We start from the raw sequence: 25,053 nt of genomic DNA on the forward strand, positions 1-25,053 counted from the left end.
AGTGTTTAGGGGTTCTTCCACACGGCAGACAACAAGTTAAAGCTCCCCAGGGAAAGCACAGGAGGCGGGCGCATTCGCAGAGCAAGCACTCCCGACTACCATGGTGCGCCCCCGTGCCCAGCACAGCGTGCGGCCACTCATCCAGGAGAATGAATCAACACTGTATAAACACTCCCAGTATTTGCTCAGTCTCCTCAGAGTTATCATTAATCAGGTGAGCATTTTCCGATTTAATCTGGTAAACAAACCAGTTGTACTTTAAATTGGTCCTAAAGAATATATATAATTGGAATAGTTGTTAAGACACGAAGAAATGCCAAAACAGAAGCCACCAGTTGGTCACTGTATATTATTCTGCATCATTTATTAAATATTTATTTTTATATATGCATTTACAAACTTTAAGTACTCATTTCAGAACTCTGCTTTCAATACATTTTTAAACTTTTTTGCAGAGAGATTCTCTTGTAAAATGAGATCCATGTACAAAACTAGGCAACAGATATAAAAGTTTCCTTTCATACTTTTCGTCCATCAAGAAAAGAAATCATGTGACAAAGAAATAAAACCAAAACGTGGCTCTTTCACAAGAATAACATGTCAGTGTTCAACTATGAGTTCTAACGGGATAGATCATATTTCATCTTTATATGGATGTATATAGTTTAATACTTCTTAGCTACTGTAGCATGTTGGTTCAGATGAAGAAAAAATCAACTCTACTGTTCAGACTAGATAATCTAGAGACCATCAATTATTCATTTCTTCATAATGTGACACCAACATTCACCTAGGAGATGACATTGTTGGCCAGCAGTATGCGTTTATCCCAAACGTTGCATAAAAAGTTCCCTTTAAAAAATTCATTAACTTCACAAGCTAAAGTCTGAGCCTCTAATTTAGCTCTCTTATTTAAAGAAATAGTTTAAATGATCAATTCAGAAGCTTAAAAGTATCTTTGAAACTAAAGTTGCTTTTCTTAAAATGAATGCTGACTTGACAGTTCATAGACTTGGAGCACTGTTGCTTTAAGACAGAGGCACTAATGCCACTAGCAACGAGAAACAGTATCACCACAGGGTAATTATAGGGTACAAAATGCCCAGGGGCCTGAAACTCACTATTAATATGATTTTGGCAGCAGCATCATTTGATATTTAACCATTTATTACATAGTATTAACACACCAGCTTCAAAGATGTGCACTCCCTTAGGATACTCAGGAGTTACAAATTTATTGTGATTGCATAATTCGTATTGCACAGTTTTGTAAAAAACATAAATACTGGCTATTCTAGTTTTAAATACAAAATACATGTCATATACTTTTAAACTATAATCTGGTTCAAGTGCAAATCAGGTGCTTTCTTTAGTCCTTCCAAAAAAGGCATTTTTAATATTTTTTGGCACAACTGAAATTTCATCATGCCAACAATTCTAATTACAATACATATATCCAAACCTTGAGAGTAGCAATCATATACATACAGTATAAAACTGAGTATTTACAAATGTACTAAGCATAAATGTAACCTTTGTGGGTGAATCAGAACTAATTAGCCATACCCACACTAATAATAATTAAAAAAGGTAAATACGTTCTCTTTATTTCATTTGCTTATGCTGGTTGCTGTGGGTTGACATTCATGTGAGGAGGATGTCCTAGAAGACCAATTCTTTGTTTCTGCTTCCTTTGTTCTGTCATCTGGAAAGTTAAAAAGTTTCATCATTAGACCCAGACATTTCCTGTACGTCAAATCATATACTGAACCATAGATTTACCTCTGTGGTTATGGTTTATACTGAAACCCACTTTCTACAAATAGTATACCATCACTGTATCAAACACACAGAACTTCAAAAAGGACATCTTCTTAGGCAGACTGGGGAATTCTGTGACCTAGTCATGCAATGTGACATTCAGAAGTATTGCTTCCTACTTATTTCATAAAGAAAGAAAAAACAGTAAAGGCACAGGATTCTGGATTGTCTCCCACATCCATTTCCAAATGATTTAAAGACTCATTGGAAAATAGTGGCTTTGTATGATAGTAACAACACATCAAACTTGAGAAAAGCAGTGTGTTTAGAATCCCAGGTTTGAGAGGGATTAAGTCCATGGTCTTCAGGGGGTCCTGTCCCTCTCTCCAATGACTCTTGAATAGTTTAGGTTTGAGAGGAAAGAGTTATGGAGCACATCTAGAAAGATGGGAAATGTCCTCACATCTCCCTGAGATCCAGAGTGACTAAATACCGTCAGTACGGCTCCGGCGCTTGGTGGTGACTGCTCCTTGCCACCCGCAGACACTGATTGCTTAAGGTCAGGAAAGACCATTCCTAAGACTGGTCAAAGAAAAAGTGCTTTCAAACCCAAAACAAAAGGTTAGTACTATTGGTTTGGCTGCTGAACTGAATCAGTTCTTATATTGACGGGTATCTCGCTCTGTTCTGGGCATCTTCCTCTGCATTACCAGTTAACCCAGTCAGTCCTAGCTCTGGATTTGCCGCTGGGCATTTAACTCAACTAACATAAACGGGCTATATGAAATACATTTTAGATAAAATTGTCGTCTGCAAGTGCCTTAAGGTCTGGCTTCTAGATTTTTGGCTTCCTAAAATCAGAGAGAAATCAGCTTATAGTAGTAAAAAGAATGTGGGCTTTGGAATCAGACAGACCTATTTCCTTATGGTTTTATGTTATTTAACTTCTCAAAGTGTGTTTCTTCATTCATATAATTAGGATGATAATTCCTATCTCACGGGTGGAGAATTGCGAGGATGTATGTAAATTCTTAGTACAGTGTCTGTCACATAGTAGATGCTTAAATCTCAGCTTTCACTTGGACTAATTTTTGGTATAAAATATCCTGAGAAAACATAAAGTAGGAATAACTTACCTAGGTTCAGTTTTAAAGTGGTTATTTTTTCTTATTCAAAACATAGCTGTTTTCCTTTCAAATCAAGATACTGTTTTTAGGCCTTTGTGAAATGCCTTCTGTTATAATTTAGAAGAGAAGTTCACATGGAGTGAACATTTCCAAAAGCTAGCTTTTAATAAAGCTTTTTATAAAGAATTGAATTAGGATATTCCAGCTAGCCTGTAAAGTTTCGTAGATGAGTGACAAATCTTTAAAGGGAGTGTTACTCACTACACTATATTTCACAGATTCAGCTGAGGAAGGAGAACCTAATGTGACACTTGGCATAAATTCACAATTAGATTACAATGTAAGGAGCAATTCCTTCCTTTTACTGCCTGATATTTCAGATACTTTGCTCAGAATTTTTCCCTCAACTATTTCCTTGGCAGATAACATTGAGAGGGAATCCAGTAAAACGTAACTAAATTTAATAATCTCAAGCAATCTAATGGATTTAGGAATCCTGGTGGGCTCAACTCCTATTGAAAGATACTTTATTCAACGCTTCCATTTAAAGCTGCTGAGATCTTTCAACTGTCAAAGTTGTCCTTTAAAGCTTTTTCTGTAATTTTTCTATAAATAACTAATTATATTTCAGATAACCTTTTATGTAGGCATATCTTCATGCCTATTTGTTAAATCAGCTTTTCTTGACTTTACAATCTGTCAGTTATTCAGTTATTCTCTCAACTTAAAAGCCTCTAAAACTGTATTCCCTGCAGCCAATGAGTCTTCAACTGAGGGCACGCCTGCCTTCCCACTTCCACAGCCGTCACCTGCTACCTCACTGGTGGCCCTATTCTAACTTTCTAGGTTTGTCTTCCTAAGATAATGATCACATCACCCTCCCTCCCTCATAAACCGTAAAGCTCCCTACTGATGTTGGTCAGTGGCCAAATTCTTTGCTCAGGCAGTCATATTGCTGGCAATTTCAAGTACCTAGTACATACCTCTCTAATTTTGTTTTCTATTTCTCTAGAACAATGGTTCTTAAGCTTTGGCATGCACAGAATCACCCAGAAGGTTTGTTAAATCACAGATTGAAGGGCCCACCCACAAACAGAGTTTCCGAGTCAGTAGGCCTAGGGTGGGGCCCATGAATGTACATTTCTAACAAGTTCCCACGTGATGTTGCTGTTGCTGGTCTGGGACCACACTGCTGCTCTAGAAGAGCTTTTCATTGAATATCTCTGAAACAGGCCAAGATCACTGTGGGTATATACGATATACTTGAATACTTTTTTTTAAGAAACATATTTTGGGTCCATAGATCATTTTTCTCAAGTGACATAAGATCTCCGCAGTTGAGCACGCAAATTTGATGTCATTTAAGTGACTAATAAATGAACAGGAACAACTGCTGAAATACTTGGCCCTTTTGGCAGTGGTCATCATCCAGTTACAATTCTAAGGGAAAAAACCAAAACCCCCAAGGACTAAATCTGGCCTGTAAGAAACCAAGGTCAACAGTGCAGGCCAGCTAGGTTTCCTCTGGCTCATTAGTGCATATTCTCTCACATGATTTCTGGCTTTATGAGCTCAGTTCTACCTACCTACCTATCTACATACATTCTCACACACACAAACACTATATATATATCTATATCCATAGATCTTATTTAAGGCATCAATATTATCTGTTATTGTTACTTATATCAAAACAAATAGAAATAATGACCAGACTCTATACTTAGCATATTCTCACATAGTATTCTCTCTGGAAATGTGAAACAAAATTGACTGGATGAAAATATCCATCAGATTCAGATCTAAGGTAAGTAACTATATTCAAAATTCTAATACTGAAAAATCTATTTTGAACAGTGTGAAATGTCCCATTTGTAGCAGACACATTTAAAATCCTCAGAATTCCCATTTAGCTGAGACTGAACATTTGAAGCAATGCCCTTCTTCATACCTATATAAATACAAAGCCTAGCTTGAATTTCAGCATTCCTTCTTTTGACTCAGTCTATATAAGAAGCAAGGAATACTGTGGCTTTACAAGTCAGAGGCAGCCAAACGTCTGAAAGATCTTTCCTGAAAACACTAAGTGTAGAGTGTAGATGAGCATATTTTAATCTACCAGTATTGACCTCTAAACCATGGCAGGCTGGGACAGGACAGAAGGTCCATTAACAGCTCACGAAGGCTACAATCGGGTTTATAACAGATCTTAACAGTCTGAAAAACTGCTTTCATGTCACAATATCGTCTTGGTTACTCAGATTCTAAACAGCCAGGAAACTCTAGTGATCAGAATTAATTTTTGAAGTCCTATAAAATCAGTCATGCTCACAACAATGAGCCTAAAACACTGAGAAATAAAACCAAAGCATCTCTGGAATACAATTATATTGACTTAATATAAATGTATACATATTGTTCACATTCTTAGAGTTGATCCCTAATATTCTGTTCCTCTCTGTTTCACCTGGCAAACTCTTAAGCTTTTAAAGCAAGCTCTTCATTACCACCTCTGAGAGGGTTTCTGTGGCAATCACTCTAATCCTCTTCCTAAGATCAGGTTGAATGAATGGCCCCCTTTTTCTTCACTTCCAGAGCAATCTGTTCATACTTCTGTTACATACTTACCATGTTGAATTATAATTTATTTGCTTACTTATTTGTCTCCCACTCTATACTTTTAGTTCTTTGACGAAAGAGAATATTTATTCATCTTTGTAACCCTCGTAGCTAGGGCTGCCCCTGGTCAATAGCTATTTCATAAATGGTGGTTCAAAGAACGAGCTGAATTAACTGGAATACAGTGCCATTCCTTGAGCATGCCGTGCGTTTTCATGCCTTTGCTCATGCTGATTCCTTTCCTGGGATGCCCCCTACTGCATTTCTCTTCCAACTTGGAAGTCACCTGCTCGTGAGAACGTAGAAGCTAAACTCCTTTACACACCACACCTCACACAGGACTAAGTGCCTCCTCCTCTGTGCTCCACGATGCTTAATTCATGCCTCCGGTCCTAGAATTTTTCATTCTGTATCATGTTGTTTGAGGGCTACTTCTTTCTTGCTAGATGATGGGCTTCAGAAGTTACCTTAGTCCTCTTTTGTGGTTCCAGCACAGAGTAAGGAACACAGATATTCAGTAAGTTTTGTTTAATATTCCATTTTCCACCTCTAGGAAATTATTCTAACTTTTTGTTATTCCTTCCTTCCTTTCGCAGCTAACGTTGAGGAGATAACCCTCTTGCGTGAAAAATGCCAAACGCTGTAACATGCTAATATGATCTGAGTTTTCAAGCATTTCTTGTATTCCTAACAACAACAAATAAAGGTCACTGTCCTATAGGAAGCCAGTCACATTTTCAAGAAAGTGAACCTTTCTCTCAATATTTGCTCTTTTGCATTATGAAGAAAACATGCAAAAAAATTTTAAGTTCTTACATTAGTTCTCCTCCTTGGAATAAGAACGTAAGAGAATCAAATTTAGTATTCAGAATCTCTTGGGAGGGGAAACTTCAAGATGAGATACATCATTAAGTAACATGCAGAAAAGCAATTTTAATCAACTGTTCTTGGCAATAATAGAAAAAGTAACACCACTAATCAGATTTTTACTAATACCCTTGATAAGAACGTTTTCTCCTAAAATTGGTATTTTAAGAAAACCACCACCAAAGAGGTCAATAACAAAGATTACAACCAAGGACATTCACATTTAAACTATCATTGCTCCATTATTCTGGTTTTTGGACCAGAAGATCTGCAAAAATATCTAAGTGATGAAGCAATTTTTTTATTTTCCAGCTTTTACCACTGAATGGTATTCTTTCATAGCTGTTTTAAAAAAATATCACAGAGTTTCTTGCTCATTAATCATTTATGGGGTTTTTATTTTTAATTCAAGAAATTTTTCCCTTTGGAGGGTAGGAATTTTCACAATTACCATTCAAGAACCAGCAGCTCTTTAATATATCTGCATGATTTTTTATGCATAACAATTTAAGAAATCTTTATGATTGTTATACACCAAATTTAATAAAATTCAAATAATTTCAACAAGGTGATTCTCAAACAAATGCATTAACAGTTTATTAGAATTTACATAATCAAAAGAAAATGTTGACTAATTCTTTTTGAAAGAAGCAAATTTTCCCCAACAAAAGCAGCTATGCTGAATTTTTCCTGTAATTCTGGGCACCTTAAAACCTAAGCAGATCAGTCCTGGAAAAGGCACTAAAGAATATGTTACTGGCATTCTCATACTTGTTTTTAGCCTATAATATCTTCTAAGAAAAAATGGTTCAATTTCAAATTCATCCACAGGGGAAAGGTTTTCTGAAGAGTGGTTCCAACTGCCAACTTTAACACAAAAAATATAAAAAGGGCTGAAGCCAAGCAGTTTAAACCATACTGGTTTTAATGTCATTTAATGACCCTTAGTCCATATCTAATCAAGTAGTACATATTTTGTTTAAGCCAAAATTTTGGCTTAATAGAAACAATTCTACCTTGGATTTTAAAAATGCCAGGTGTCTACTACACTCGGTTGTGTGAAATGGCAATGAAAGTGTCCTCCAGGCTGTTTAAGTGTGTGATGTGACTTCTGAAACTTTAAGCCTCTTTTTTTAAAAAAAGAATAAGGATTTAAATAGTCAACCATGAAAGTCAAACAGGTGAAAACAAAACAAGTGAAAACAAAAACACATACAACACAAAAAAATCCAACCCAGACCACAGGGTCAGGACTTCCAGCCCTGGCGTTGTCACGTTGAGTTGGATAAATGTCCCAAGAGCCTCCTGTGTACCTTCACATCATCCCTAATAAAATGAGGGAATTAGGGGAGCTGACATCTGCGGCCTCAGGTACCATCTACACTTGTGATTTTTTCTGCTAATTCCTCAGCTCAACTCGCTCCTTGGACCACATTCACTGATTTGCAAAGTGTGCACCGCAGCAGCTTCAGTTAACCCTCAGCGAGCAATTCAAAAGAAGAGATTCTTAGCATTGACAAGACGGGCCAAACCTCCAGGGAAGGGCTCCCATGGTATTACCCCCACAGAATTCCCAATAACAGTTTCTTTCAGACATATTTAAAAATGGTACCATTTTATGGATAGCTGAACAGTTCCTTTTATTTGAGTCTGTATTAGATCCATTTCTTTAAGATTTTTTGGCATCTAATTTAAAACACTTAATTTAACTGAGATTCTTGTAGCCACAGCTCGCTCAGAAGTGAGAAGGTAACTAAAGCATTGCTAAATGCTTCAGGAAGTTCCCCTCACTCTTCAGGGGGGTAACAAAAGCAGCTGTAGCAGACAGTGTACTCATGAATCCTCAAATGTTTCACAGCGGGGGTAAAAAGTTAATAAAATAAGAAGCAAAGTAATCTAGTCGGGTCTTCATTAGTTTTACTTATTTAGGTTATTACTCATTTTAGGTGGCTACCAAGCTCAGCACTGTAGACGGTCTTCATAAATAAGGCCTTCTGTTCTCATTAGTCTTTTTTATTTGCATCTTAATACATGCGAAAGAAAAGAACTTAAGGCCAAATGGTATCTTGGGGCACAATTCGGAGTAATTTAGTTGGAAAAGAAATATAATTCAAAGTAAGATTGTTAAAAGGGCTGTGTAAACCATCTCCAAGAAGAGCTCATTCTAGACGAGGTCTTCACTAGTTATTACGTACCTGAGCATAATAAATCACCTGTGGGTATACTTTGCAACTTACCTCCGGGGCAGCCTTGCCTGATACCTACTGCTGTGCAAAATTGATAATCTTGACTGTGGAGTTGATTAAAAAGCTTTCAGAAACCCGTACAGAATGCTGAACGGTCGCCATGTTTGTACAGAATGATCCCAGTCAGCTATGGCAGAGCACCTTCTCACCATCAGGGCAAAGTCCCTGGACACAGCTGCCTCTGTCACTCGATAAGCCCCTGGTGACTGAGTGTTCATTTTAAGGGGGTCAAAAGAGTACATAGGGTTTGTACAAACCTGCCCCCCACTTACTTAAAGGGGCAAAGCGTCTGTCTTCTGGATGCGGAGCAGGATGAAGCAGTATTTCTGCACGCTGTTAAGCTCTGTGGGAGCTGGGCTATGTCTACATGGTTCGCTGTTTTATCCCCAGCACCTGGCATAATGCCTGGACTATGGTAGCCACTCATAAGGATTTGGCCAATGAATGAACCAAAAGGAGCATTTCCACAACTGTGGTTTATTCCAGGATCCTGAATTTAAATATCTTAAGTGAGGAGTTGATAGATTTGAGGGCTAGGAAGCAAAACCAGCAACAGCATTTAATCTTCTGTCAAGGAATAAAGTAAAAGGTGTATGGCTTTACACGTTGTGTTTGTTGTAGGACAGCACTTCATTCAGGTAGTCTGCATTTTCCAATTTTATTGTTTTTTCCTATTAAAACCTTGTCCTTAACAGCACTGAAAGTAGTTTCATGGGCCTATGCTGGAAAACAGCAGTGAAGGGGGGTTGGAGGGGAAACTGGTGGACTAAATGAGTTTGTCCTCTGTTGTCCAGATCCCTTTTCTATGCATCCAGGTGATAGGAACTTCAACATCTTAACATGAGCACTACTGATTTTCTCCTCATCAAATGCGGTGTGTATGTATGATTGGGGTTGGGGGTGGGTGGGTGTGTGTGTGTAGGCAGAGGGGATTTCTTTTCATTACCTGATCTTTTAATTCTGACAGCTGGCCAGAAAGATTCGTGACAAGCTTCATGGTGGACTCCAGCTTCTCCTGTAGGTTCCGCAGCTCATTCTGTTCTCCTTCAGAATCGCTGCTGACCAAAGACATGGCTCTCATCCTGGGGAACCAGTCAAGGTTTCTTTCCTAGAATCCACATTAAAAAAACAGTGGAAGTCATTTCTAGGAATAGAGATAAGAAAGGCAATCTTACCATGTCATCTTTTCTTTGGGCCAAGTTTCCTTAGGCTATCTCACAGAACTAATGTGCTATATATATTTTTTTAACCACTCAGTAAATATCTTTCTAACTGAATACAATTAAACTCTCTTAATTCTTAGAAGAAGTCACTTTAAAATTAAATATAGGGGAAAAGTAGATTTCCAAACAAGATTCCTAATCTGCCGAAACGAATACTGCCACTGTGTCTCTGATTTTTGCAAATCACATGGCTAATAAGTTTTGGGTTTTAAAAATTGTGGGAAATATACATAACATTAAGTTTGTCATTTGAATCATCTTTAAGTGTATCATTCAGTGGCATTAAGTGCATTCACACTGTTGGGCAACCATCATCACCATCCACCTCAGGAACTTCTTTCCTCTTTCCCCACTGAAACTCCATCCCATTAAACAGTAACTCTCCCATCCCTGGCAACCACCTTCTATTTACTGTCTCTGAATTTGACTACTCTACATACCTCATACTGTGCTGTGTATTTTTAAAAGCATTATACTTGGAAAATCATTTCCAAACACTCTGGAAGTGAAATGAATTTTAAGATCCGGAAGGTTCTGGCATTTACCAGATATGTATATGTGTGTGTTTGCTTAGTAGGGATTGTTAAGATTGAAAATGGGAATGGGCTCCTTGTTCACTTTTCCTGTTTGTGAGCTTATGGAAACCACTCCTCTACTTTTGTTTCTTTTTCCTTCCAGCCTGAAATGGTTGATGGGTGCTGTCAATTGGTATATGAAAGGCCCACTCAATCTCCTCAGCCTGTCCATCTCCATCCTTTTCTTTTGATGTCTATAGCTTATACCTGTAAACAGTGTTCCTCACTTCTAGTTAACAGAACGTGACAAGACTCCTCCTCCCACCTCGCTTCCTTCTGCCCACATATGCCTTTCTTCTGAAAAGTATGCCTCATAGGTAAGTTCTGTATAGAGAGGCAGGAATGAACAGTAAGAAAGCTCAATCAGCATGAGATAAGGGGAAGAAAACTGACTCATTACTCATTCTACATCTTTCTGGTATCACTTCTCACCTGGACCATTTTGATCTCATCAGGATAAAATCTAATAGATATTCTAACACAAATCATGCCTATCCCCCATCAATACACACACACGCACAGAATTTCGTTATTGTTGCTTTGTGTACACCAGGGGTCAGCAGAATTTTTCTGTATAGTACATATTTTCTGATAATAAATATCTTCAGCTTTGCAGACCATATAGTCTCTGTCAAAACGACTCTGCCACTGTAGCCCCCAAAGAACCACAGAAAATACATAAATGAATGGGTGTAGCTGTGTTTCAATAAAACTTTATTTACAAATTCTGGTAGCAGGCCAGCATTACTTACTTTGATTTTACTTAAAATAAAACACAAAATTCCACAAGAAATGTCTAAATATTAAAAAGCAAGTGAGACAAACTGTGTCTTGGCTCCAGATATCCACAGTGACTACTACAAATCTAGCAATATAGAAGCCAAACAAGAACCAGTTGAAAAATATTACAAAGAAGGCATCCTGCACCACACTGGCAATATGGCATCACATCTACTTTAGAGCGTTTGCTTCAGACATCCGGGGAGTCTAGTTGGTAGAAACTCACTAGCCACTTGATAAATATTAGTGGGAGGGAGGGATGAGGATCAGCTCTGTTTCCTTCATGGGCCCTGCTAACGAATGCTTAAATGGTAAACCCCAGCTGCTTGAAACGGCAGTCTCCACCTTCCTAAACCAAAGACACTGTGACAAACCCTTCATTCACATGTGACCTAATGGTAGCCTACATTCCTTTTCTTCAATTTCCCACCACAGAATAATGGGCAAAAGACCATTTGATAAAATATCCCATTTCAAAGATGACCAGCCTAAAAATCTGAAGTGTTGCCATGTCCGTAAGTGGTTTTCTGTTGTGTGTCTACAGCGAAGGAGAGGGAGAGAGCAGACATGTGAGAACACTGAAGCATGCTATCAACACTGGACGGCAGCTGAGGTAACGTATCACTGATTATATCCACTGCTCCTGTGTCAGTCCTTCAAACTCTGTCACCTTCCTGCTGAGGAAATAGCATAGGTTCAAGGTCCGTGCAACTCTAAGGGAGGAATGAACCTAATTGTTCAGAAGACGACACACGTAGGGGACCGGTGGTTGGCGATTGCTCACTTTCACTTGGGCAAACTGGCTCCCGTGAAGGGAGGAGAGACGGTGTGGGCTGGGCTCTGAAGCCATGAACCCAAAGCACGATGGCAGGGAGATCACACGGCACAAGGCTGGCACAGCAATTAGAGGCCCCAGGTATCCTCGAAGACTGTGACAAATTTCTGAAGACTGACCCAGGGGAGAAGAACAAGCCAAAGAAGAAAGATCCAAAGTCCCAGTTAAACTGTGAGACTCTGAGGAGCATAGGGACACACCATCAATCGGGTGTGACAGACTGTCATGCCTGGAGGGGCTGAGAGACCACTAATCCCACTGTGCTATCTATAATGCAGACCACTGAGCCCAGAAGGGAAAGTCACTTGTCCTTAGGGGGAGGGAGGGGGGACAAATTCCTATCTTTCAAGGGGGATCTGGAGAATGATCTGGTCTTTATAAATTGTAAACTGCTATTAGTATAATTTTGGGGGAAATATTTGATAGTTCTTTGGATTCAAATCAAAAGTGTAAGCACTGTTAGATCTCTTGGAAAAAAATATTTTTGAAAACATAACAGAGCCAACAAATTCTTAAAGAGCACTTACCTTATGTGCTTGGTGCTGAGGATACAGCAGAGAGCCACACACATGTGGTCCCTGCCTCCTGGACCTCTTTAAAGTGGAGATGGCTGTGATACCTAAGTATGAAATATGGTTCCTGCCATCAAAACACTTGGAATTTAGTTAAGGAGAGGGAACATTTAGATTAAAAGAAGAAGAAAGAATGGACTAAAGCAGGCCATGCTGTGTAAACTGACCAGTAGAGAGCGGGGTCAAAGTCAGAACTGACGACCAGTGATGAGTGGCTGGAATCCTCTTTGTGAAAGGCATGGGCCTGAAGGCAGATTAGTGCTTGGCCATACTAGGGGCAAGCACGAGGGCATTCTCCAGAGGGACCTGGCATGGTGAGGAATCCAGTTTGGCTGGAGTTGGGGCTGAGGGCAGATGGGTAGGGGAGCTCAGACTGTCGAACAGCAGAGTGAGCTGTGGGATGGACTAGCGTGGGAGAGAGACAGGAGTAAAGTGGGCACAGAATGAAGAGAGCCTGGACAACGGGGCTGCAGAGGGAAAGGGAAGGAAGGAAGTGATGTGGCGTCCCCACGAAGGCCCAGCCTGCCTGCCTCAGGTGCTGGCAGAGAGAGGACATGTGGGTGCTGCTTTAGCGAGGAGCTAGAACTCACCTGTAAGCTAACTTATTACTGACATGCAAATGAATGCTAAACTGCCTAAAATGGCTAGAGAATTCATCCAAAATCTGGCTCTCAAATCTTTCATATGTTCACTTGCTTAGCAAACCCTCCATAAAAATAGAAAACACAGATTTCCAAACAGAGTCCACGTTAATGAGGTCTTCAAAAGAATACAGAGTTGATGCAAGAGTCTGCGCATAGCTTCAAGTTTAAGGAACAGCTTCTCTTCCTTATTCTAATAACAAGTGACCAAATGACTACAGATTAACAGGTGAATCTTCCCGTGGCAGATTCCTACCTTCTCTCGTGGCATATGTGATTCCTGGCCTCCCAAGCATGGTTTCAGAGAGGTCTCTGAACAAATGCCAAATGCACGGATTCATCCAACAACCGTTTCCTGAACATTGACAATGTCTGTGCCCAGCACTGGGCTGAGTGCTGAGGGTCAAGATGAGAAAGGCAAGGTCCCTGCCCCCAAGGTGCTTTAGCGGAAGGACTGCGGTCACGGGGGTCTCTGGGTACTGTGCTTCGCTTTTGTGGAGCTCCACTCTAGCCCCAGCTCCAAGTTGTGAGCACCCAGTGAGTATGTGCTGGATGAATGAATGGAGTCCCCTGACGTTAAGACGGCTGCTATTGGCGTCTGTGCTCCTCACCCCAAAGGCTAAGGAGATGCGTTCAGATCCTGTATTTGTTTCTGATTTGTGCGTCTACCGATGGGATACCTGTAATCCTGAGGCATGAAGGCCTTGCCCATGGGGAACACAAAGTCAGAGGCAGAAAAAATGCGTCTTTTTAGAATGCCCATTTTAGTCAATGGTAAACAATTGAAAACATTTTTATATTAAACTCAAAATAACACCCTGGAGCAGAACATGAAATTGAGTCAAATTTTAAAGATAAAACCCAAGATTTTAGAGAAATGTCATACTTGTCAAGGCCACTTTGGGCATATGCCCCAATCCCAGGGATAAGCCTTCACTCTCCATTTCATGAGAGTCGTTCAGTACAAAGGTGGGAAAAGGATGTCCTGGTGTCGATATTTACCAGTTACCATCACACAGGTTCTCCTCATTGCTTTCCTCCAGGCTTAATATCTAACAAGGAAATCTGAGCTGGGGGGACCCCACAAAAATCCTAAGCCATATGAAACAAGCTCAGCTGCAGAGAATATGAGTACTCTGCATGGCACGTGTTGCTGTCTTTTCTGCACTGACGTGGGGAGATCCCCAAATTTGAGATCCTAGGTGTTGCCAGTATTTTAATTAAATAATCATCCTGGGCCGTTAAGTCAAATCTCAAATTACCAAAGAGGACCTAGTAGTTAAATTTAATCAGCAATTCCAGCCAAACTGTTCTCTCAGTTTCCACTGGGTTTTGCACCCTGCGCAGTAGGATAAGCTCCGATGTGGTATAAGGTTCCTCACCAACAGGATCCCTCTCTGCACAGAGAATCTAAATCTTTAAATGAAAATGTTTAGACTATACCAATTACGAGTATAGGAGCAGAGAGAGAACACCTGAATCCAATTACTTTTTATTTAGCTCAGCCTTTCATACAAAATACTGAGCTTGCTGGAGTGCTAAATAACTCCAGTGAGGCCCGTCGCCCATGGCTCTCCAGCCAGTCAGAATCTGAAGGCCTGTACATGTTTGCAGAATCCTGCCTCTCTGCCTGTTCAAGATCAAAAACATGTCTCAGTGTCTTGGCTTCTATTGCATTTTTGAGAAAGTCATCTTCAACTAAAACATTCTGTTTATACATGAATTCATCTTGGGGTGTGTATGTGTGTGTGTGCTCCCGGTTGGGAGGAGGCTTGTGGGTTCATTGAGCGTCTGCCAGCTGCATCTGTCACTCTGGGGCTGAGACGCCCCTCTGTGCTTCCTTCGCTCTCCTTGCTGCTGGCATCTTACATACCAATGTCATTAGGCACTGTCTGCCCTGATCCTCCTACAATCCAGCCAGTGCAGTTCCCGTCACAGCAAGCGCTTCCTCTGTCAGAGCACACAAACTGACTGAAGCCACAGCCGGAAGCAGGCTGACCACAAGTGCTAAGATTCTGGTTAGTTCTTTTCTAGGTAAAGTTGGAAAAGTCCCTGCAAAGGCAAACACTGAAATTTTAGACACGGGGGCGGCACTGACCTCTTGTAATGTCCTTGACTGGAAAGAGGGAGGGTGAGGGTGTGTGTGCGTGTGTGTGTGTGAGAGAGACAGAGACAGAGACAGAGAGGAGGAGGAGAGGAAGTTGGATTGTATGATGCAAATGCTAATCATTCTGAGAAGCAATTTCTTTCCTCCCAGGTTCAACTGAAGAGGCCCTTCTAAGAAAGACCACTGAGGTAATCGATCACCCCCTCAGAGAAAGTCCGCTCAGGTACAGAGTGTTGTTTACCATGTAAACAACAGAACATTTATTGCTGAATCCCTTACACTTTTATAGCCAGACTAGAGAATAGAGATTTTTTTGGTGAGGGGCATAAGGGTAAAAGGGTCATGGGAGAGAAGATGGGTCTAGGAAAAATGTACTTGTTGCTTCGCAACCCTCCAGAATCCCCTCTGGGAAGATTCAAGGAGGCAAAGGCTGTCCTTTCAACTCAAATGGCAGCTGCGTTTCTACTATCTTCCCCAGCAAGACAACAAACTGGATTTTCCCAGAATGCCTGGGGATGCTTAGGTGACAGGAGTGACTAAAGGGGGTGCTGAGAGGGGGACTCCTGGAAACAGATACTCCCCATGCAGCCAAACCCTCCGAAAATGCCTGGAGGAGGTGGAGGGACAAGAGTGAAGATAATACTTAACTTTTCAAAGCAGGGATACAGGACACTCAATAAACTTTAAATCATTTGCCCCTTTTGTGAGTCAGGGTGATTATTTCCATTGAAGAGGAAGAAAATAATTAATCTTTAGAGCTCACTTTTCTAAGATCACAGCGAAAACAAAAAACATAAAAAACCAGAATCTGTTGCTCTGGTTGAAAAATGGTGATAATGATCTCTATGCTCATTGACTCTCAAGTTGTCATTTATAGTATATGTTATACATTAAAAAAAGAAGCTAAACGAAAAAAAATGGATCTCAGCTATGGACACGGTAAAAAGACCAGGGGTTAGTGGAGGGAGGGATTTTTAGGAGAGTGAAACTGTCCTGTTTGCTGCTGTAATGGTGGATACATGTCATTATACACTTGTCAAAGCCTATAGAATGTACCCCACCAAGAGGGAACCCTAATGTAAATTAAGGACTTTAGGTAATAATAACACACGTGTGTTGGTTCCTCAATTGTAACAAATACACCACAGTAATACAAAATGTTAGTAATAAGGGAAACTGCAGGGGTGGGGTAGGGGGAGGGAGTGTGTGGGAACTTGGTACTTTCTGCTCAGTTTTTCTGTAAACCTGTAACTACTGTAAAAAAATAACATCTACTAATTAAAAAAAAAATACATCCCACACTTGGAATTTGTTGGCCAGCCCCAAATTCAAGGATCCAGTTCTCTCTGTTCCAAAAGTACAATGAACTCAAACCACACACGCTATCCTTATACTTCACGGGTACCTTTCTGCAGCAGCCTTGTGATGTGTGTGTCAGGAGGAAGAGCGATGGCCTGGAATCAGGAGCTAAGGCGTTCAAGTCATGGTGTCCCTATGTTTACTGACACTGAGCAAGTGAAGGAGTCAGCTAACCAACCTGGGGTCTCTGTTTCCTTTTTTTTTTCCTTTGAGAAAGAAATCACAGACTACCTCACAGGGTTATTGTAAGGATTAATGGCTGTGAGAAAGTGTCCCATAAGCTGGGAAGAATTATGCAAGTGTTATAAATCAGTGTCATCGGCCCAAGGTCACAGAGCTAGGCCAGAGCCAGCCCTGCAGTCCCGATCTCGACCCCGGGGGTAGCGCGTGACTCCCACGGGAAGCGAGTTCCCTCCCTTGCTCGGGATACCATCATCGAGACGCAGGTTTCTCTCTTAACAGTGGAGCCATGTGAAGGATGCTCAAGCTGCTCCCCAGTTGAGGTGTCAGTGAGGTCTGCTCTTGGGCTCTGAATGACATTACCAAAATGGCCACGTTATATAATCTTCAGCTGGGCTGGAATGACCACTTACCCTTCCCAGACTCAGTTAATAGTTATTCTTGGATGATACAGTGTAACAAAGACGAGCCCTTGCCAGCAGAGAGAACCGCACCCGTTTCTGATGAAATCCCTACAAGAAGCCAGCTGCAGAATCACTCTTGTAAGTCATTCTGGGCCCTCAGGTGAAGTGACATCTGGGCCGTGCTGGGACCGTGAGAAGGCAGCACTCGCCACTAAGCATGGCACAGCTGAGTCCTGGGCACCTTGGGCTGCCAGGCAGGGGACGCCAGAGGTCACAGAGGAGGAGAGAAAGGTGGGGCTGGCCGCCTGTGCCGGACAAGGGCGGGGCCGGCCATTGGAGATTCCAAGAGAGAACAAGCAGGCTCAGGACATTTTGGTTAGGTAATTTCCCTGCATTTTCAATCAGCTCAGAAATCTACCAGAACCTTCCCAGTGGTTAGGTGTGGATTTTAGCAATTTCTATCCCTTTTTGTCTATTCTTTTCTGGAGTCCATTAAACTTTGAGCTCTTATTGCCTCCATACAATAATGGTTTTTTGTTTGTTTGTTTTAAGCCTACTTAAACAGCTTTCTAAAGTTCTTTGCTGTTGTTTCAAGGAAAAATTCGCATTTCTCTTTGAACAAACACGTATGCACACCTGAAGCCTCACTAAGCTACTCCACACACAACAGTGTTCCGTCCAACCTTTATCCTCTGATGGGTTGTTATGTTGGAAACTCCTCTTGATTGAAATGCTTTTACTTAAGGTCAGCCCTGCCAAGACGCACTCTAAGACAGACATGATAGGAAGGTGTCATCTTTGTCACGGTCTGAGACTTCAGTAGGAGTTGAGGAGAAAGTCACCAGTGCAGTCACAGACTCGAGAGTGGTTTGGAAGGAAGGTGCCACACAGCTGGACCTCTTCAGGGTCAAGGAGATCATCTGCCATGTGCAGATTCCGCAAATTCCTTAATCCTCTCGAAATCCCCCATTTTACTAACCTGCCCCTTGCACTCTGACCCCAAAGACTGACTAGCTTGTCCACTTAGGTCTCCCCTTCTGCCTCCTGACATCCACACCCCTGCTTCTGACAAGGATGCTCTTTAATAGTCCATGAACTCCTACCACCACTTTGAAAGTTGCTTTATGGGATTGTAGAGCTAAAGATGGCAGAAGAGACCCTTTGGTTCAACTTTCTCATTTTCTAGATGGTAAAACTGAAGCCCTGGAAAGAAGTGGGTTTGTGAAAGGAGAAATTCAGAGACTTGTCCACCTGTATAACCTTGAAATACAAGTGACTCTACCTGAATACTAATATCTTTTTCTCATTCTCACATTGCTAGAGACATGCTAGTGGGCTTCATTCTTAAGAGAGAAGTTTTAAAGAATCCTGAATGTATGTACTTGATAAAGACAGTCACATTCAGAATATTTTCCAGGTTAGAGCATTTTTATAAAGGCCAGATGGTCACATACCTTTCAGTGACAGTCTAACTCTATCAGACACTATTAATATTTAGAGTAAAGAGGAAATGAAGGCGTGAAGGCCAAGGAGTTCCAAGTGTAGTTGGGTGTCTGGGATTGAAGGGGGCACGTAGGGCAGCCCAGTGGGGTCTGCAGCGGGGAAAGGAGCAGGAGATGGCTTCAAGTTATGGAGGGGAGAAAAATGCATTTTTGGAGTTTATCAAATCTGTTAAACTGGGGGAAATGTGTGTGTAAGCAAATATTTTATAAACATATACAAGCATGTATAAACACAGAAATTCCTACCTACATCCTTGGACTAACTCACCAGTGGGGAGCCTCTCACACGCTGGGAACCCAAACTTCAGTTGACAGATCTAACAATTGCTGGGCATAACCCTTGTATTCTGCACAGCTCATGGACCACACTCTTGGATATATCTGATTCCTTGTGCTCTGTTTTAGCACGTGGGTTCCTCTCAGGCAGATTATGGCTCTGCCCCACTCGCTGTTACAAACAGTGCCTACCACACCCTCCGTGAAGCTCAGAATGTGGAAAATTCAGAGGAGAGCGCCGGGAGGTCAGTGCAGACCTGGGGTCCCAATGCCAAGAGCTTTATAATAAAAAGGAAGCTGCCTGTGAAGTGCGCAGTAGGACAAAGGGTGACTTCATACCCTCTAGACTAGAGGGCAGAATGTGTTATAAGCCTGGGTGGGGAAACTTAAGCTCAGCAGCTGCTCTGTGCAGCTGCCACTAACACGAACCCAAGCTCAAGTGCAGAGGGTGGGGTGAGAGCATGCCTGACTGGCTGGGAGGCGAGTCCAATGATGCTGACACGCTGTTTCCAGCCACCGAAAAGCGAGTGCCAAATCCCTCTTGACTTCTCCCTCGCTCCGATATTCTTGAACTCTGCCATGGTGTCAGTGAACTTCAGAAAGCATTCTGGGAATCATATTAGAGGGCAGCACAAGCTGTATCCTCAACCGCGGTTAAGGGCTTTCGGAGCCCAGGGAATGTTTTAACCGACACTTGTGGCCTCCCAGGTTAGGCAGGGAAGCTGATGATACAGCACGACCAACGCTGAAATCTCTCTGTCCCAGGAACTGATCGAGGCACTCCCTTCCTCCCAGCATCCTCACCAGAATTCCAGAATAAAAGTCCGAACCCATTCCTGTCCGTCTGCGTGGAAGCCCAGGGTTTCCATGTCACTTTCAGCAGCTGGCGCCGGCCTACGTGGCAGCTAATGAAACAGAGGATGTGGAAAGTCGGTGGCAGGAGAGGTGAGGGGAGAGCTAGGGGCACGCCCTGCTGAACTCTCCCCTCCTCTCTTGCACTCTAAGTTCCGTCTGCTGGGGACTCCCGATTTCTCATTTCCTTGAAATGACACCCTCACGATGGCTGCGTGAACTTCTATGTTCACTCTTCTACTTGTGTCACCACTGCCACCACCCCTTGCCCCCGATGTCCAGGGTCTCACTTTTATCTGATTATGATCTACAGGTACCTCTCGGTCTCCATTCAGGTCCTGAGTTATTCCCTCTAGCCCCTTCACTCGCTTCCTCGGACTGCCTCTGGCAGAAAGCTGCTGTCTTCCCTTTGCAAAGTGCCTGTCTGCTGATTTTATAGTCAGGAAGGGTGCAAGACTTCAGCCAGTTCCTCTTTCACACAGAGGCAGTGACATCTAGGTGTTCCGTTCCCATTTGATCTTTGTTAACAGACTGCTTTCTGACTGCGCTTGCTTCCTGTGTTGTCTTATCAAATACAGATAAATGCAAGCACTGGGGCCAGATACCCTATTGCTTTTGAAATCTTCCTACGATGTTTCCTTATAGTTGATGTTTACTGCTGCTTAAATTGCTAATATAACTTATTTGCTTGGAAAATTTAGCCAGGAGGTATTTTCAGGCAAAAAGGCTCTCTCTTACATGGCTCTTGGGATGCAAACTGCCAAGGGCTTTCAGCAAAGAATTTTCCAGGAATGTAGCTTCTGTTCTCTCCCCTCCTATGTGAAAGAAAGCACCCACTATCTTCTGAGAGCAGTCCACTAGCTGCCACGGCGACACTACTTTTGATTTGCAAAATTGCTTCTTTGCTTTCATATCCCTGTACAGCTAGTTTCTGAAGAGGTCAAGTGAACTAATCAAAGATAGAACAAATTGGAAAATCTATGGAATATTGTGTGTGTTTATGTGTGTGTGGGGGTGAGAGAGAGAGAGAGAGGAAAAAAAGAGAGTAAAAAGAGAGAGAGAGGAAAAAGAGAAAAAAATAGAGAATTGTCTACTGAAGCTGTGAGAAAAAGTCAGCAGTAGGCTTAAAGGATGATGGATCAAACGTTCTCATGTTTAATTATCAGGGAGTTAAACCCATTCAGATGAGTCACCTGGGTGTGGAAGCCCATGTCTGGCTGTGGTTCTGGTGAACTGTCCTTCCCCTTTAACATCTCTCTCTTCCCAAATATGGCCACCAAAGGATATATCATTCCTTGTTGCCAGCTTAGGTGAGGACAATGAAGTTTATCAGATTTTGGCAAGTCAAAATTACCAAATATTTCTGACACATCCTTTGGAACGGCTGTGCTCTGCCTCTCTCAAACTCCAGTCCTTTCAACAACCCCCTGTAGTACCTGACTCGAGGTGGTTGCCTAACTAGTAGTGCTGGCGGAGCTCGGAGAGTTAAACCCCATCTAATGCACAGAGCTCCCGTCTTGTTGATTTATGCATTAGCCAGTCAGCATTACCTAGGAGATCCTCTTTCCCACTCATCTCCCATCCCCAGTGGGGACTTGCCTCTGTTGAAGGTGGCTAATTCAACACCACTGGGGAAGGGGGTGGCCTGGGAGAGGAGCCAGTCCAAGTCAGGAAACCTAGATGCAAGCCAGATGACCGACGACTGCAGGTTCTTGACACTGAGGGTTGTGTGTGAGCACAGATGGAACCTCGTTGTGTATGCAGGTGTCGGGGCCGCTCCAGGGTGGGCTCTGCTTCGGCAGACCTGGATGTGAACCTCTGCTCTAGCACTTCCCAGAGGTGTGGCCCTGGAGAAGCTGCTCAAACTTTCTCAGCTTTAGATTCCCGTCTATACAATGGTAACAGTGCCACCTGCAATGCTGCCATGGGGATTAAACGGGATCACGCACGCAAAGCATTTATGTCAGTACATACTGATTAGGCATGACCTATTATTAGAGTTATTATCCAAACTGCCCTTGTTATGGCGAAGCAGCGGCCTGTCTCAGGACGTTCAGGCCAGGGGGACGGAGGTTCTCCCCAGGTATTCCACTGTTCTGGGTAGTAGGCAGTTAACACACTGTCTTGGAGAGGAGAAGGAGCTGGAGCAGCCCAAATATGGATGAGTAACATTCCCTCTGATCACCCTGTCTTTACATGCAATTCCCTCAAAAACATACCTCAGAAAATACAGGACTGATGGGAATAAGGTAGAATGCCGAGACAGAGGAGTGAAATCTCCACTTCATTAGCAAAAGAGATGCCTTGTATTTAAATCATTGGGTCTTCTTCATGAAGCTTCCTTCTTAATGCTTCTTGAGTTTCTAACTTTCAAAAATAACTTAGTTTGCTTATCAAATTCAGGATTGGCTTCTCCTGAGCCTGACTGTTGTAGAAAATTGGGATGGTGAGACTTTGCTGGGAATCACGTATCTTTTACCTACAACATGCCCACTGTGCAAATTTAAATTCCTTCAAGGCAAAGATACTCACAACTAATTTACCACTTATTCGGGCTAAATATGTCTGACTACATGGCCTCTCAACTCATTATCTATAGACTAACAAATTCTCATTTCAGTTGGCACTGGAGAAAAGCCAAAGAGTGCTAAAATTATTCAAAAAAGGGTGTGTGCGGTACATAAATTATCGTGGAAACTTAAGTGTAACTCAGGGTTAATAAAAGTTTGCTTATTATAAATGCTTTCACCAAAACTCTACATGATAGCACCAGATTCAAGTTCCTCTGGGGAGCGGAAACTCAGGGTTTTTTCTCCTGCCTTGAACTGCCAGGGCTAAGTGAGGTCACTCTGTAGTCACATTTCTCTGAAAGTACAGCCCTGTCTGGGGCCTGAGTCAACGAATCTGAGCCCGCAGCTCCAGTACTGAGTGGCGCTGTAAGTCCTGTACCTTACAGAGTTACACAGGACGCTTAACTCCTGCAGCCACGCTAGTGACACTGCCACTTTCAATCACGTGAGCAGAGTCGAGGGACCAATCTAGCAGCGAACCAAGTGTAATCATGATAGAAGCTAATATACAGAACTCAGGGTCCACTCCCCAAGTCCCCTGAAGCCCTGGTCCCGGGCAGTGAACGTGAGTGGAGGACGCCACTAATCACAGCTATCTGTGAGTGATTTGATGGAGAAAGAATGATAATGTCAACCTTGCCCTGCCTCAACATTTAAGGACACTTAAAAAATTTTAATTTAAGAGAGAGGAAGACATAGGAATTTTCCATGCGAGGAAGCTCTTGGAGTCAAGATGCCCATTCTGACTTTTCTTAGCAACAGCATGCCAACAGCCAAGACGTCTTACACAGTCTTGGAACTGTAGGAAACGATGCTTGCGTCAGCTCTCTGTCAGCGCCACAGCCCCGCTGCTTCCCGGCTGACTGCTCTCTGTCTGTTCATCTGGTCCTTCTGTCGTCCACCCCCTCCCTCCATGAGCGCTACCACCCCCCGAGTCCCACACGTTTCTCTCATTTCCGCCACCCGATGGATGTGTGAAGTGGTACTAATCCTATTTACAGACAGTAGCTGAGGTCAGGGAAGTCCCGTGACTTGCCGGGGTTAAATGGCTAGGAAGGAGCAGAGCCAAAACCCACACCTTGGATTTTCTGCCTCCAAATCTAGTTCTTAGGTAGTGATGACTTCATAGTGGGCATCAGTCTGGCCCTGGCTTTGCCAGGGATATTCCCATCTCCAGGGAAAGGAGAAGAGGGATGACCAGCAGGAGAGTGAAGAGAATATACAATCTTCTGTTTTGTTTAAACAAAAATTAATTACTGGGTAAACATCTGGTTGCTAAGTTCTCAACTGTGAGACAGAGCTTCTGGCTTCTTTGAATGTTCCTTTCTCCCTTCAGAGATGGCAAGAAACGCCTCGATCCATTTATAGAGAGAAGAGGACCCGGCATCTTAACTGTAAGCCAGTTCCAGAGGGAATTAGGAAAGGTGATGTGTGTGATCTAGCAAGGCTGTTTGTGTTTTCATGCAGCCAGGAAGCCACCAAAGGAGGAAATGCACCTTTGGGACACGGGTCTAGGCAGGGAGGGCAAATGCTGGGCCTGCAGCCAGTTCCTCACGCCTTTCGTTCGTGACTAGTCAGACGTCCTTCTCTTAAAGTCAAAGTCAACGCGGGCTTCCAAGCACCCTTCTCAGTACAGAGTCCCAGGCAGAATCTCCTAACTATTGTGGGTTTTTTGAGAGGAAAACCCATTTGCCATCCCTGATACCGCGTCTGCAGGGAATTGTTTCCAGGGCAGCTGCGGAGCTCCTCCACCTTCCAAATGGCTACCTGGGGCCTCTTCCACTTGGTTCTGTTGGGTCGCCCTTTGGCAAATGTTCCGTCACTGTGCTTCGAGAGTCTCTGGGAGGTCAAATAATGGGCTGAAGGAGAGCCACAGAAGAATGAAACACTCCCAGCCTCCGCCACTAGGCGAGAGGCGGTTTTCCTCGAGGAGCACAAGTCCCAAAAGAGCCTGTCTCAGTGATTTCTTTTGGGACATAAGTAAGCAAAAGAGCAGGCGAGCCCCCAGTGGACTCTCCCTTCCATCTTGGACAGCGCTCATGGGCTGCGCCTTCCCTCTCCTCAGCGGTGGAGTAACTGCAGCCTCCCGGGGTTGGCTTCTCAAGATCACCTGCCTCTGCCTCCCGGAATGGTGGGTAGGATGCCCGCCTCCCCAGGAGAAATGCTGGGAGGACCTCCTCTCTCGGCTGTGGCTGCCCCCTAGGCGTGACTAAGTGGGTCCATGACATGGGCACGCAGCCTGCTCCACCGCACCTCTGAGTTCGAGGGGGTTGCAGCCCCCCCACTGAATGATTCAGCTGAGCACCCCCAGTTCCTAAGCTGCTGCGGCCAGTGCTCACCAGGGAGTTCCCCGCAGGGAGTCATGTGGCCTCCAGAAGAGACGCCATTGAAAATGGTGTCGGCAAAAAGACCGCCTTCCAGCCAGTGGATCTCACGCTTCCCTGAGCCCTCAGCTAAGCACACGAAACGTCTGGTTCCGCAGCACTTTGACATTCAGAGTTAAGAATTCTTTGATGCAACAGATCTGTAAGCTTTTGGACAAGAAGTGCTCAGACAA

General features: G+C 42.9%; 1 protein-coding gene across 3 annotated transcripts in view; it reads right to left on the minus strand.

Moving 5' to 3' along the window:
* Window positions 1–347: 347 nt before the first annotated feature.
* The window catches only part of ITPR1 (inositol 1,4,5-trisphosphate receptor type 1), a 317,422-nt gene continuing 292,716 nt past the window's right edge, over window positions 348–25,053 (minus strand). For all 3 annotated transcript variants that reach the window (XM_046673482.1, XM_046673473.1, XM_046673467.1), the window contains 2 exons: window positions 9,567–9,728; window positions 348–1,705 (listed from right to left, as the gene is read on the minus strand). In XM_046673482.1, the coding sequence (XP_046529438.1) occupies window positions 1,619–1,705; window positions 9,567–9,728 (249 nt within the window). In that variant the 3' untranslated portion in view covers window positions 348–1,618. The remainder of the gene's footprint in view (window positions 1,706–9,566; window positions 9,729–25,053) is intronic.

Source organism: Equus quagga, chromosome 1, assembly GCF_021613505.1.
Source record: "Equus quagga isolate Etosha38 chromosome 1, UCLA_HA_Equagga_1.0, whole genome shotgun sequence".
In the NCBI taxonomy this organism is placed as follows: Eukaryota; Metazoa; Chordata; class Mammalia; order Perissodactyla; family Equidae; genus Equus; species Equus quagga.